Below are 14,974 nucleotides of genomic sequence, written 5' to 3' on the forward strand. Positions count from 1 at the left end.
GTTAATGCGGACAGTCCATCACGAAAATTCTATCTTTGCGAGAAGCCTATAGGCCTACTTGAAATCGAATTCAAACTGAATTTCTCACATGGCCGACATGATGAAATGAATTCATGAATAATTGAATAGGGATAATCCAATTTTTTTCCATGAGCAAGTTCACGTAATTCCTAATAAAATATATATGATAAATTAATCTCTGGAGATGGTAAGTAAGATGAAACACTGGCAGTGGTATGTGTGATTGTACAAGACTCGTAGCAGTAATTGTGACCACTAGATGGCACAAACTAATCATTGGACTCCCAAATAGAAAAGGTATGCTCTTCCATCATCTATGTCACACGGAGAAGGACCGGTGATCCTAACATGGGATCTAGACAGTTACAAAGGTTGGTGGATTTCCTGGAACAAAGCACACACACAGAAATACCCTTTTGAAAGACATGCTATCAGGTTCTGGCCAGTCAAGGCCACGGACTATATTTCATTTCCTGGCACTGAGATAAGGGCCCCTCCGTTATCTAGCAGTTGAACAAAAAGCTTGTACAGGACCGGCTTCGAGTCCCGAGGTCGAGTCCCGAGGTCGAGTCCCGTCATGATCCACTGAGTCTGATACATAAACAAGTGAAAGAGGAGTCTGACTAAAAAACTTTAAGACTCATTGTTAGAACTGATATTCTTTCCCTTCAACAGTTTGATGTCCATCTGTCTTCGGTATTTCTTTAATACAGAGTACAAATATAGATAGTTTCAGCAGGAAATATACAGAAAAGTGAAATTTGAGAAATTCGGTCACAGAAAGGATTTTAAGGAGGTTAAATATGTTAGGATGCACAATCAATCATTTAAAAAAACTTAGTCTAGTTTGTGCCTTGAGTGGTAATGGATGAAGGAGCTTCTTTGACATGGGTGAAGATGGACAATGCTTAAATAGTTAAGAATAGATATTACTTCTGATCTTTGCCTTTTTATGTTCAACGATAAAGGTGTCTGCTGGGTGATCGACTGTACACTGAAGGCCTGCTGTATATGTTGAAGGGCTATATTGAAATCCGCTTTTGATTTAAGCAAATAATCCTCACACACAATTTGAGATGAATGATTATAAGAACCACTTCAATCAAATAATAATATTCCAGCCAATTTTAAACGAGCAACACCCAAACCTATGTTTTTATGACAGGGGTAGTTGAACTCAAGGTCAACCGACTTACTTCATGAAAAAAACTGCAGAACAGCAAGAAAAAGCAATATGGTGTATGACATCCGTCCCATGGCATTACTAAAACAATACCAGGCCTGGGACGTCATAAATATTTCACCTGACAACCCATTTATGACTATGAGGGCCTACCCGCAGAGCTGCATTAGCCTTCAATGTGAAGAAGAGACCACATTGTTGTTGTAATCCATTGCTATCTGGGGATTGGAGCCTTATCACTGGAGTCTGCAGTCTTGAAATATACTTTTCAATATGCAGTTTATCAAGGAGTAATAATTGCCTTGGCACTACTTTGGTATAATAAATGTGTGCAATGCCTACAGCATAATTCCATTGTTTTTGTTTTATAGAATTTGACAACTATTCTACTTCTTAATTCTTAATCTGGATTATATAATATGGTTTAAATCATGTGTTTTCATTGATTATAAAATGTATCTTTGCCTCTAAGTTTGTCTTAATATAGCATTGTTTTATCTATGCACCTTCCTGCATATTGCATGTCTGTAGCAGCCTATTGCATTTTGCAACATGCACGTAGCCAATGACAGTCCTGTTCAGAAGTTAAGTGTTTAAGAGTGTTTTAATATGTTCGCAGCCTGAATGCATAAACATCACAAAACCTGACCTTGCCAAGACTAAAGAATCCTCCGCACATCAGTTAATATCACGCATACATTAGGTGAGCATATTCAATTACGCAAAAATTAGGTGCACATACAATCTTATAAAATAACCTATGTTGTTTCATTAATACAAGGTTGTTCCCGCTTCTTGCGGCACTCGAAGTACAGGTTGACACGCTCCTTCCGCGCGGGGAGCCCCCGGCTAGGGGGCGCTCTCGAGCACGCGCAGGTGAATTAACGGTCGCGTGGACCGAGGCAGTAGAGTACTACTCAGGAGCGCGCGGCACGCCGGTGGTGGAACGGGCAGTTGGTAAAAGAAAGTGTCGCTCCGCTGGTTTGAATCCCTCAGGAGTCAGAAACCATGGAAACCTGCAGGAAAGCAGTCTTGCTATCGTCATGGTTGTAAAACAGATCTTCTAAAAGAAAGCCACCGTTGCGAGATGTCACCCATTGACCGGGCAGGACGGTAGAAGAAGGTAGAGACGTTTAGTTCACCTACAATGACCGACCTGTCTTTAAGTAGTGCCTCGGCTTCGCGCTGAAACAGCCGCGTGCCTGTTGGTGAAGTACAGCGAGCGGAGGACGGAGGAGCTCGATAGTTGACCGAGGAAACCGTTTCCCAACCATCTTCTGCGCTTGAGCCGCCGGTGGATGTTGGGCCATGGAGGTAAAGAGGACGTTTCACACCGTGCTGGCACTGATGTGGATGCTTCTAGGTAAGCTTAAGCACACACACAGGTTGGTGGGTGAAGGAGAAGGTTTGGGGATACATGTAGGTCGTTGTTAGTACACTTTTTTTAATTTTTTTTTATAGTTCTGAAATGAGTGAGTGGCATGACAGTGGTTAAGTTTTACCCCAAGTGTGGTTCCTGGCAGTCATAGTTGATGGCATAAATGTCGCTTAACAACATCCTACTGTATTCCATGTTGAGTGTTTTCAATTGGTGGTAATGTGTGAGTTGGCTTTCTAGCCTTTAGACTGCTTTAACCTCTATCTATAGAATATGTTGTTTATGTTTTGTAGGTCCATGCCATTAGTAGGCCAAGTGATGCAGAGACGAGGAGGGTGAAGATGATGCTCTGAGCGAAATTGACAGTTGCTCTCATTATATATTAAGCAGGCATATGTCGTGTTATGCTTGTCAAGCCTGCCCGAATGAGCCTGTCTGCTCAATTCAGGGTTTTCCCTTTAAACAACCCACTGTAATTTATGCAATTAAGACAAAGCAACAATTGAGGGGGATGGAACACCACTTGTGAATTGAGCTAAATGTGTAGGCCTACATGACTTTCTTAGGGAATTTTTATATTATTATTATAGGAGCACCTGGTGAGAGGGCGGTAAAGTTTAGTGCTGACTGCCTGTCATATTCAGACAGGGCTGGCACTTATGAGTAAACTTAGAAGAAGCTGACGGGCACATTCACTAGAGAAGACCCGGAGCTAATTAGCTTAGCCAGTTTAATAATCACATCCCATGTGGATGCTATATATAGCATTCGGGAAGTGAGCAGCAAACCTGTCTGAGGTGTATCAGTCTTGTACTCCTCTTTTCTTATTTCTAAATGTATTGCTTGAATTAATTCACTTTTTTGCTAACACACTTTAACTTGGTTCACATTCAGCCAGCAAAAAGTACACTGGGGATTTAACCCAGTGCCTCTGGCAGCCTGGAGTCAAACTCCATAGCCATCTGCATTAGCGGTCAACAACCTACTGTATAATATGATCATTGACATTATATAAAAGCTAGTGTTTGACTGAATCTTATTTGGTTTGCTGTTCAGTTATCTAGCTGACAGAAAGAGTGGAAATCTCACAGCCCTCACAATAATAATTGGTTGTATTTTACGATCATCATAGATGATCAGCGTTCCCAACAGGGCATTGCAACCATTACAAACTGGTTTTTGGAAAAGTCAGGTGCATTGTACTGCATGATATGTTCCGCACTTCAATGCATCCTAACCTATTTATTACGTTGTTAGTATTATAAATTCACTTAATCCAATTGTAAATAAAAGAAAGTGTGAAGGGAAAACTTGGAAAATATATAATATATAATATATAGCCTGGAACCACTCTGAGCAGAGCTAACACAAACAATCTAGAGTTACCAGTTCCCTAATTCCCACTTTTTTTGTTTAATTGACCAATAAGAGAATATAATGTGTGTTTGGTTGTGTTGAGCTGCAGAGAGGTGCAACAACAAGAGCATTGTGTTGGCTAATCTCACCTGCTACCTAAGTCAAAAGGGTTATTGTAATCCGCTGATGTTCCTTACTGTTGTTACCACGTGCAAGGACAAATTACACACGCCCGTGCCAGTTGTCTTGTCTGAAGAGATTAAAACGTGACCATTTAGTCACAAAGACTTGATTCCTTTCCGCTTTTTGGCTGTGTGCGTGTGTGTGTGTGTGTGTGTGTGTGTGTGTGTGTGTGTGTGTGTTTTTGTGTGTGTGTGCTTGTGTGTGTGACTGTGCGTGTTTGTGTGTCTTTTAACATACTCAGTAGAACCTTCTCTCTGTAATTATCCACTCTGGTAGCCATACATACAGAGCAAATACCATTTGAGTGCCACATAGGAAAAGAACATTGAATTATGATCCTAATCAACTTCCATTACAGGTTTTTTCCCAGTAGAGTGGACATAAAGGATTTGGCTGGTTTTGCTAAGACCCCAGGTTAATTGTTGTCATTGTCTATGTCAAGATGTAAATGAGCCAGGATTATTATTCGACTCATCCCCTCTCGTGTTGGACTTGCCATCGGAAACTGGGCAGTTGGCAAGCAATTGACATCCATTTTATTCCAACGAGTGGAAGAAGCTCCCATAGCTGTATATCTTGGTTTTATTCCAACACAAGTAAATACATGCAAACTGCCCTAGCTTGGTGCTTTTTTCCAACAGCACCCACAAATTAACAATTCCACGATTTTATATTCTGTGTTTTTTTGTTTACACACCACTGCGCATGCTCACGGACTTAGATGAAGTGAATGCTTGCTTCACTTCGATTGTATTAGGTCGGAAACCTGAATTTTCTTCTTCTACCTTAGGCTACGTTTACATGATGACGGTCTGAACAGAAGACGCAAAAGTGGCGTTGCGTCTTCACTTTTTATTCCACGTTTAGACAAGCGATTTCGGGAAGAAAGTCTGCGTGCATACGATGATGCAAAAGTGTGTGGAATTCGATTGGGTATGCATATCAGGCGGCTAGGTGGTGCTGTGATACACTACACACAACACTGCCATGTCTTAGCGCATGCATAGAATCTTCCTTCTTCTCTTATCTGCACCGCGAAAACCAAAACATAATTACAGATCCTTCTATGTTCAGTGATACTATCTGTACATATCCTGTACATTTCGTGGAAAAACTCCTGTAAGCTTATTAGGTCTGATGCATGGAAATAATCCAATATGTTTGTTTATTTCCCTGTAATGGGGCATGTATGTGACGTAAACAGGTATGCGACGTGAGCAGATCTGACCAGAGTTTTGCGTCCTGGCAGTGTAGACGGAAACGCTACGGCGGAGCTTATTCAAGTTTTCCACTTGGGGTGGTTTCAGATTTTTGAGCTTTTAAGCCCCAAAAACGCCGTCATTGTCTAAACAAAAGGCACTTCCAATAAAATATTTTGTTGTTTTTACCCGCAAGAGTCCTTGTGTAAACGGGGCCTTAAGAGAATAATAAGTGCGAAGGTAGACAGCACAAAAATCTATTTTGAAAAACGCTGAATGTATCAATTCTTAGGTAGAACTAGGTCAACACAAATGTCACATGGTTTCCATACAGCAAATAAAGAAGTCAATCTGACAGGCAAACAAACCACTGTTTCTAAGGATACATTGCCTATTCGCTTGCAAAGAAAATGAGCTTCCACATTCACCGGTTGCAATTACTTTCTCAGAGATTGCTGTGGGTGTTAAGCGTTATGCATTCTTTTCTGTTACTAATGGCCGTGCAAATTGTTCATTAGTTTTGTTCAAATTGAGCAGGTTTGTGGAAATATCAAGGCTGCGAAGGCCCCTCTGGTCAGAGGAGAATAATCAACAAAAAGCAAAAAAATTAGCAATATATTAGCTGCCTTTATCTTCTTTGCCAATTATGAATGCCACATTCTTCAGTTTTTCAATTTTCTTGGGTATGCGCAATACTAATAATGGGCTTTTCAATGAAGAAAGATTACTATACTATTTCTCATCCTTCATCCTTCCATGACAGTGTCAGGGACTTTATGACTGACATTAATTATTACTTCTCCTGAAGTGTAATTAATTGGCCTTAGAATAAAAAGTATCACACTTTAAGAGAAAATGTGGATGTCTCGCCGTTGGTGTCACTGGCTGTCATAGAGTTTCTTCTGCTAGTATAAACTAATTAAACATTTTCTGCCTACAGTACAGGTGTAATATTAGCGGTAGAAAAATCTCTGTTCTACTGGCTTTGGACAAACTGTCCAACTCACTGTGATGTCTTACGTATTGTTTTTTCTACTTAAACCAAAATGGTTTACATTACATTTACGTTACATTTGGGAGACAATTTTATCCAAAGCGGCTGACAAGGGAGAGTCTGAATAACCTTAGCATACAACCGGAGTAGGGTTAGTACAAACAAAAATACAACTTCAATGTGCAGAGGATCTATAGGAATCATAAAAAGCATGGTTTGAAATTTCGCAATTCAACACCTAGGATTAGACTTAACGTATGGATGGGTGCACGTTTGCAATAGCTTTTTTATATTGTACTTGTTAAATTCTTGGCCTGAAAGGCATCTAGGGAGATGATTTCCAGATAGGGCTCCTTAGGTTCTAGCAGTGTGTTCCCAGTCACAGTCACAGCAGTCTTGATTCAAATACAATTATCAATCGAAATATACTTTATGAATTTAGTTCATATACAGTTATGTATTTACTGCATACAAATCTAAAATAATGCAAAAAAACGAAAGTAGGTCATTTGATTTGAGGCAAAGTTAAATTATTTATTCAATTTTTGACAACGGTAACAAATACCAGACACCAATGATGGATAAACTGTAATTCCATCACCAATTCACCTGTATTGGCCATGTAATAACGGGTGGAGTCCTATTGTACAGTGATGGGCATCTGTGGTTGAATTGACTTCAGATTCCACAATTTTATGAAGGCTCAGTATTCTGTGTCAAAGCCAGCCAATAACTGAGACTTGACAGAATCCAATAATGACTCTTCTGTCATGTGACATCTTACCAGATATCAGTAGGTACTTGAATAGTCGACTGGACAGACACAAACGCACACACGCACGCATTCACCCCGGCACGTATACACACCCACACACACACACACACACACACACACACACACACACACACACACACACACACACACACACACACACACACACACACACACACACACACACACACACACACACACACACACACACACACACACACAAAAACACATGCGAACAAGAACACAATATGGTTTAAAAAGCATTGACATTTTGTTAAGGAAAACAATACTGTACTAAACTATAAGTACCTCAATGATTAATGGTTTATTCACATTAATACCTACCTACTTGATGAGAAGATTTTTCTGTAAACCTATACATCAAAGTAGAAATTTAGTACAATGCAAAGATACAATATTTTTCTGCGTTTACTTCTGTACAAAACAGCACTGATGTACTGCAAGTTACGGTTACAAAAATATGCTATGAAAACACAGTCTATCTTAAGTTTAAAGGTGTTTTATAACTGATTTCTGTTGGATTAATCTGTGGGATCGAAAAGTTGGAGCACTGTAAGTGTATGCTCTCAGCATGAATCATTAGCAAGGGTAAAGCCCAGCTAGCTTCCAGGCAATTATAGCATGCTCCCAGCAGGCAGACCTACACCTGACTGATACAGTCAATACCTTACCTCATTAACTGCATTTGCATTGAGCTGCTGCACATATTTACTTCTACATTTTGTGTGCGTGTGTCTGTGCTTGCAGTGCTTGCAGTGTGTGCTTGCAGTGTGTGCTTGCACTGGATGAGTGCTTACCTGTCTCAGCACAACCTGGGGACAGAAAAGTGGTAAAAATCACAAGTAAGTGAAGCGATTGGGGGTAGCTAACAACTGTCAGGTACAGGTGACAGAGTGAGTGAAATTCCGTTTTTTAATGGCAAGGAACTCCAAATATAGACCAAGTGCAATGAGTCGTAATGAAAGGCGGACTGGCTGCATGGATGCAGTAAAAGGTGCTGCCACTGCATTCTGACAAGAGCCCTTTCCCATCACGTCTCCAAGCCAGCCTCCATTTTCATTTGACTAATGATGCGGTCAGCTTCCGCCAGACTGACTTAGTCAGGCGTGGGCTCACCAGGGAGATGAAGCCATCAAGACACTTAGCCCCCAAACTCTGGCCCAATCATCTCTTTGGGATAATTAGCTTGTACTTTTGACCTTGCAGGTTTTTGTTTTTTTTCTTTCGTGACATCACCTGCAAGTAAGTAAAATAACCAATTTTCTGAACATTGTGGGTTCTTGTTATCTGATTTCATATCAGAAATAAAAGACATTTGGCCGAGATGCAAACGTGTTCCAACTAGCATACGCTTCTCCCCTGCTGAGTGTTGCCATAAATGATGCATGTTGACGGGAGTGTGTCATTTGCACTCCCGGCGTAGGCGAGGGTCGTGACGGCCTGGACCAGGTGCGCTCTTGGGAAAAAAAAAAGCCGCACACACTAATGAGGTACATTCACGCTTTAAATGAGACCTTTGCTCCGATAGACATTCTTGGTCCGTGGGCTTCAGACACCCAGTGCCTACACACAGTGAGCAGCCCAGATGCACAAACGCTGGTGTTTGATTTACTCTGAGGTGGCGGTGGTGGTGGTGGTGCTCCTGTTGTAATTCCGGGCTACTGAATGTGTCAGCCCTTGCCGCATGTGGCTCTTCTTCCCGGGCTAATGAGGCATGGTCGGTTGAAACACGCAGATTTTTCGCAATCTATCACTTCTTGTTCTTGTGATGCTAATTGTGAGGCAGTGTCACGCTTATAATTGTCGCTTTTTTACACCACAGTTACTCCTTTCAAAGACGGCGAGGGGAGAGCCCCCTTATTGTTTGAGAATCGCCGATCTCGGTCTGTCTTGCATCAGCCTGTCATAAACGTCCTTTGCCTTTATCCAAAGAGGGATATTAATTTGTAAGGTTAAATGTTGTGTGAAGGCATTGTGCTGTGAAAATGTGTCTTGCCTCTTTTTAACTTTGGAGCTCTTCCGGAAGTAAAGGAGCTGTCGGGTGTCGGAGGATGAGTTCTGTTCCAGGGGACTAAGAGACGATGGGCTTTCTGTAGTTGTGTAAGAAACGGGATGGGTAGGGGGGGAAATCTAGGCAAGAGGTGGGGCTGGAGATTGGTTAGTTTCATAATGGAAGGTGATATCCCTGCAGAAGAGAGAGATTGATGGTCACCTGAGCAAGAAAAGTGGGAAGAGAAGATCTTCCTGCGGGCCGCTGCGGCTATTGTTTTATTTGGAAGAGTAAAGGGGTGATTGCATCCGTGGAGAGATGGGAGATACGTTTTCTCTGCAGGATTAAAAGCCTCACCTTCTTTTACTAGTGACTGGAGAGAGGGATAAGACCTTCTCTCCGAAGTCTTCTATCTTGCAGAGATGGAGGGTGCAGGCAGGGTCTAATGGAGGATGTGCGTGTGTCTGTGTTTGGACAATTTTTTTTTAATTCGTAGGCAATTTGGGGATATTTATCAATATCGTGGAACATTCCCATTAAATACCATGATAATATTTTTTTCCATATCAATTCATGGTTGCCATATATTAGATTTGTCGCAGACAAGTGACCGTTTGTCATCTCATGGGCCGTGTGTGATGAAGTAATGTTTGGTTCGCACTGGCTCCTGCTCACGCTCAGCGACTATAAATTAGGCTTATGGTGTTTAACCAGAGGCTCTTAGAGGCCCATGGATGGGTGTGGGCGGCAGTAGAAGGTCCCTCAGGGCCAATCCTATAATGGTATGACATGACATGTCTCCCACCAACCGACTTGCTGTCAGCATCCAAGATAAAAAACCTAATGATGCTCTGCCTATATAGTGCCTGCTCGGCTGCAACACCCAGCTCAGTGGTGTAGATTGAGCTGTGAGTGTAATAGACTTTAATTGCGGTGGCCGTTTCGGACGTCGTTCACCACAATATAAACTCAGTTTCCTGGTTGTTTACCCGAGTGCGTTGCACTTGAACCGAGTCCTGATTTATTCAACGCTGAAACAAGTTGAAGGAGCTAATTCTCCATGCTTGGGTATCGCCAACCACCATGGCAGCCTTGAAAGTCAGTGGCTTCAGGGAACCCATTTCCTTCCAGGATCCTGAACCCAGAGGTGCCGTAGCCGGACAATCAATTAATCCCCGTGGATGAAGTTCCTCACTCTGTGCGTTCCCTCAGGTATTCCCCAGGCACTTGGTTGCTCGGATTAGTGCGGTACTGCTGAAGACGAAATGCTAAAGCGTATGAGGAAACCAAACAGTATTGTATTTTACGATCTCACATACTGTCAAGCCCCAGCATAATTGGGTCGTTGGAATTGACTGAGAATGTGGTCCAGGCTAGGTGATGTCCTGACCACCCTCCCTCTTCTGCATCAATCTCTGAGCCCTTTAACTATTAGTGAGGCAGGTTGTGTGACCTAGTTCTCCCTAGAAACTGATCTAATTATTTATTTGTTAAAAAATAACTATTGTTCAATCCACTCAACAAACAAATGAAACTTGAATTATAAGCAGAATTGTATTTATGTTACCAGATATCTAAGCTAATTAGCATCAACAATCAACTGACATGATTATTGATTCCCCCCAGAAAAATCTATACATTTCATATTAGAACAACCGGATGATTGACAATCGCCTGATAACATATCTAAATCAGTATGCTGGTTTGATCTCAGGTAAGAAGGTAGTTTTATCCATCTATTTTTACCTGCTACAAGTAGGCAGTCACATCTCCCCTTTTTAAGTGCAAAAATATCCCAGCAACCTATTCCCAACCACCTTCTCAGAAGCATAGATTGCCTTGTCAAATGTGCTCCTGTGACAGTCTATTAGATAATGATGTAATGGGCCCAGATATGTCAAGATACACCTCCTTTGAAGCATGGGGGGAATTTTCCAGAGAGTGATTTTTTTTTGAGGCCAGAGGTTGGATGACTCTCCAAATTGAACTCGCAAACATGGCTGCCTTCAGAGACACCTGCCCGCGCCTGATAAGCCAGGTAACCATGGTACCCTCAGTGGCGTATAGCTTTGGGAATCAGACACATGTTCCAGTTCAGACACCGAGGTGAGGTCTACCGATGAAATGGGGAATTTACTCGGGGAAAATGATAGAGGACTCTCATTTTTATGGTCCCCAGGGTGCAGATGATTTCTTCACACATTCGTCTTGACAAATTTCAAAGAATTCACTTCAGCCCATAGAGGCATCCTTCCGTGTGTTTGAAGGCTTTTCCAATGTAACTTCCTGTAACCTTCCTACCCACAGCATATAACATGTTTCTTCTCCAATCACACTGCATAATGGTCTCTAGCCCATCCGACCTTACTTGGGATGGACACCGAATTGTGAAAACAAATGTCACCCAACGGTCACCATTGCCTTTTTTAATATTTCTTCAGTTTTAGGCAATTGCACCATTATTGTTGTTTCCTTGTTCCCCAAGCCTAAATAATAGATGTAGGTCTACCTCTCCATTTAATGTCACACTAAGACACGGATTGGAGGAAACAAGTGTCTCGCTCTGCCGAACAACATGTTCCAAATGACTGGATCCAGCTTAGCCCTTTCTGAAATCGTCTTTCAAGACAACTGTAATCTCATGTTTTTGTCAGTTGTGGTCATCATTGTGCCTGCCGAACAGAGCAGGTCTGCAATCCCATCCGTATCTTCAGCGGGAAATTTCTATAGGGGGTTGTTTGCGCCTGGAATGGGTTTTCCATCTAGGAGGAAAAAAAATCACTGACGTGTAAAACACTGATGTAGAAAATTGATTTTCTGGTTGTAACGTTATTTGGCAATGGAGGCCCGGCATTGTCTCTGCCTAGTGGCAGCAGGATGGCACGAGAAGATTAATTAACATTGGTGATTGATTCTTTACCGTGATAATATTACAGACAGGCCTACCTGGTCTGGTGAAAAGGTTTCCAACCGCTGTGAACATCAAATCCCATTTTACAGGCTTTTTGGATTATACAGATTTGTAGTAGTAGTAGTTTTGAATCAATGACAGACCTCGGTTAGCATGCAGAGCCAGTGCCTATCCTCTTATAAAAAGATCACTTCAAGTTTAATCTTTTTTTCCTGTTAAATCTAGTCTTCGATCGATAATCACTTTTCTGCATTCATTGCAGTTCTGTAGTTATTCTACTAAGGATAATTAAGTGGCGAAAAAGCTTCTTTATAGCCTGAATCTATTCTCATGGGGAATGTGCTTGTGACAGCCAGGGCGTCTTTGCATTATACCTGTGTCCACCTGGAACACACGACTAATTCCAACCTTCGATCAGTCTTTAGCATAACCCTTCTTTCAGATGAAGCTATGAATAAATGATTTTCAGACTGCTAACCAAGTCTTATTCCCCTAAGGGGTTGATCTTCAGATTTTTGTAATTAAGTTTCCTGGGGTTCCCTGGGTATCTGTTTGCATATTTGTGCATACATATATCAGGAGAATAAGCATATGAAAAGAAAATAGACAATTGACAAGAACATTTAAGACATAACAATGGGCTCGGAGTATATTTGTCATGGGAATTTCTCAAGACAGATTTAATGGACTTTAAAAGATAATCGTCAGTTACATCTCTACATGGAACCATAACAACTGCAACATCAACTTGGAAGACATTTTTATGCCTTTTTAATGGACAAATATGTGTTATTGTTATACCTCCATTTGTCGTTATGTGTATTATCTTAGACATACCCAGATACCATGTTGCAATTATCTCTGCTGTCTGAGGTTTACCGATAGATGCACAGATAAGGCACCATTTGTATGTGTGTGTGTTTGTGTGTGTGTGTAGACTAACCTGTAGCAGCTGCACTGATGCCCCCATAAAGCCTGATGGGTTTTGTAAGAAGAAAGCAAAAAGGTTTACAATGCTAACATCTAATTGGTTTAGAGACTTGGACAATAGCTTATGACCTCTGTCACCCCCTTGACTTCCCCGAAAGCCTTTTTCGTTAGAAAAGGCCACTTAGATGTGAAGAGGCAATTTTAATCTATTTAGTGCACCCCACTGAGCAGGTAAGTGTGTGTGTCGGTGTGTGTGTGTGTGTATGTGTGTGTGTGTGTGTGTGTTTGTGTGTATTTGTGTGTGTGTGTGTCTGTGCATGTCTGTGTGTGTGTATACTATCCATTGGTGTGTTTTACTATCCATTGGTGTGTTCAGAGACATGAATAACTCAAGTGTATTGCACACATCATTTATCTTTATCACTTAGAGCTCATTGCAATCAAATCATAAGAATTTTTTTTTCTCTATCCTCACACAACGACGGTTGAGTTAACCTCGGACAAAACAAATAAACTCAGGTTAGCCCTTTCCTGTCTTCCAACATGCAGTATTAAAATCTTAATGGCAATCTAAAAACCTGCATAGCGTCTTCCATCATTAAAACATTGCGGATGAAATTTAAATTTACTATTTAGCAGATGCTATCATGCAAAGAGACTTGGCGATTATCATGTCATTAATGAGCGTTTTGGGGTTCGGCTTCTCGCCTTAAAGATGCCTGCAGGTACACTGCTGATGCCGGGAAGCGAACCCAGAGTCGAACCCCATAACCACTAGAATATCCTGCCCTACATTCCCATCATCATTTACCGGAAGCGCAATGCAAAATCATGAAGCTTCTGATATGTACTCCACATTGCTTTCTCATTGCTCCTCAGCAGGCTATATTCCAACTAGCTTACCGTAAGCCTGGCCCTATCTACTAATGCCATTGTCTGCCAAAATCAAACAACACAATGGTGCCATTATTGCATGTTCCTGCGGTCTCCTCCCTGTGTATCCCCGTCTCCTCCCTTGCAAAGCCAGCTTGGTCCGGTAATAAGATTAAGGCGTAGAGAGTCGGCTTAGAGGCCTGGCCCAAGGAAACAGAGAGCGATGTCGAGTGTCCTTTATCTCTGAGAGAGCAGCAGAAAGGAGAGAGGAGGCCAGGGAGATGGCTGGGGGGCTTGGAGGAGAGCGAGTGGGTGTCGGTGCTTTGGAGGTGAAAGGGTTAAAGGCCAATGGTAGCTTCGCTAAACTTTGGCACTGGTGCATCTTGCCGATCTTTGTGATCATGGTTGGTTTACAACCACGTACCCAGAAGCATTACGAGTTACACTGACACACACGTGGATGTCAGCACACGCACAGACGCACGCACACACCATCGCACGCAAACAGACGTAAAATAACATTCAGGACAGCGGTTGTATACTTGCATTCACACACCACCATGGCAAATGATTCTATTTGTGTCACTGTAAGCACGCACACACACACACACACACTCCATCATCCTCGCCTCGGAAGACACGTTCGCAAACACTGAGCTCCGCCCCCAGGGACCCCTGAGTGGCCCCATGACAGCCCCACATCCATCCCAGCTAATCAATGCATCGTCGCAGAATTAAAGGCTTAGTCCCTTCGCAGCCAACTCTCGACTGAGCTCCACAGAGCTGTACAGGTGCATGGCTGGGTAAAGTAGGGGCACGCAAGCGGCGATTGAGGTTCTTAAAAGGGTTGTGTCACCCGGTAAGCCTTAGGTGAGAGCAGGCTTGATTCGAGAACATGCTGACGCTTTTTTAGGAAGCGTTTGAGGTTAAATCAAAAGCCACCTAACCTCAAACTGTAACGGGGGGGTTAGGCAGAACCCAAGTGCAGAGACAGACGACAGTTTTCAAGGATTTATTCTGGTACAGGATTGGGCAGGCAGAGAGCAGAAAGTAAAGTCACCGACAGGTGGGCAGGGAATCGTCGGTGGGTCAGCAGGCGAGGAGTAGGCAACGGGAGGGCAGAAGAGCAGATCGGGAGTCGGGTACTGGTGAGCAGACAGACC

The 14,974-nt window shown here is 42.3% G+C and overlaps 1 protein-coding gene across 1 annotated transcript in view; it reads left to right on the forward strand.

Moving 5' to 3' along the window:
• The first annotated feature begins 2,120 nt into the window (after window positions 1–2,120).
• esamb (endothelial cell adhesion molecule b) overlaps window positions 2,121–14,974 on the forward strand; it is a 38,438-nt gene continuing 25,584 nt past the window's right edge. The window contains exon 1 of the mRNA XM_056611806.1: window positions 2,121–2,567. Coding sequence (XP_056467781.1) covers window positions 2,513–2,567 — 55 coding nt within the window. The 5' untranslated portion in view covers window positions 2,121–2,512. The remainder of the gene's footprint in view (window positions 2,568–14,974) is intronic.

This window comes from Gadus chalcogrammus, chromosome 16 (genome assembly GCF_026213295.1).
Source record: "Gadus chalcogrammus isolate NIFS_2021 chromosome 16, NIFS_Gcha_1.0, whole genome shotgun sequence".
Taxonomy (NCBI): domain Eukaryota; kingdom Metazoa; phylum Chordata; class Actinopteri; order Gadiformes; family Gadidae; genus Gadus; species Gadus chalcogrammus.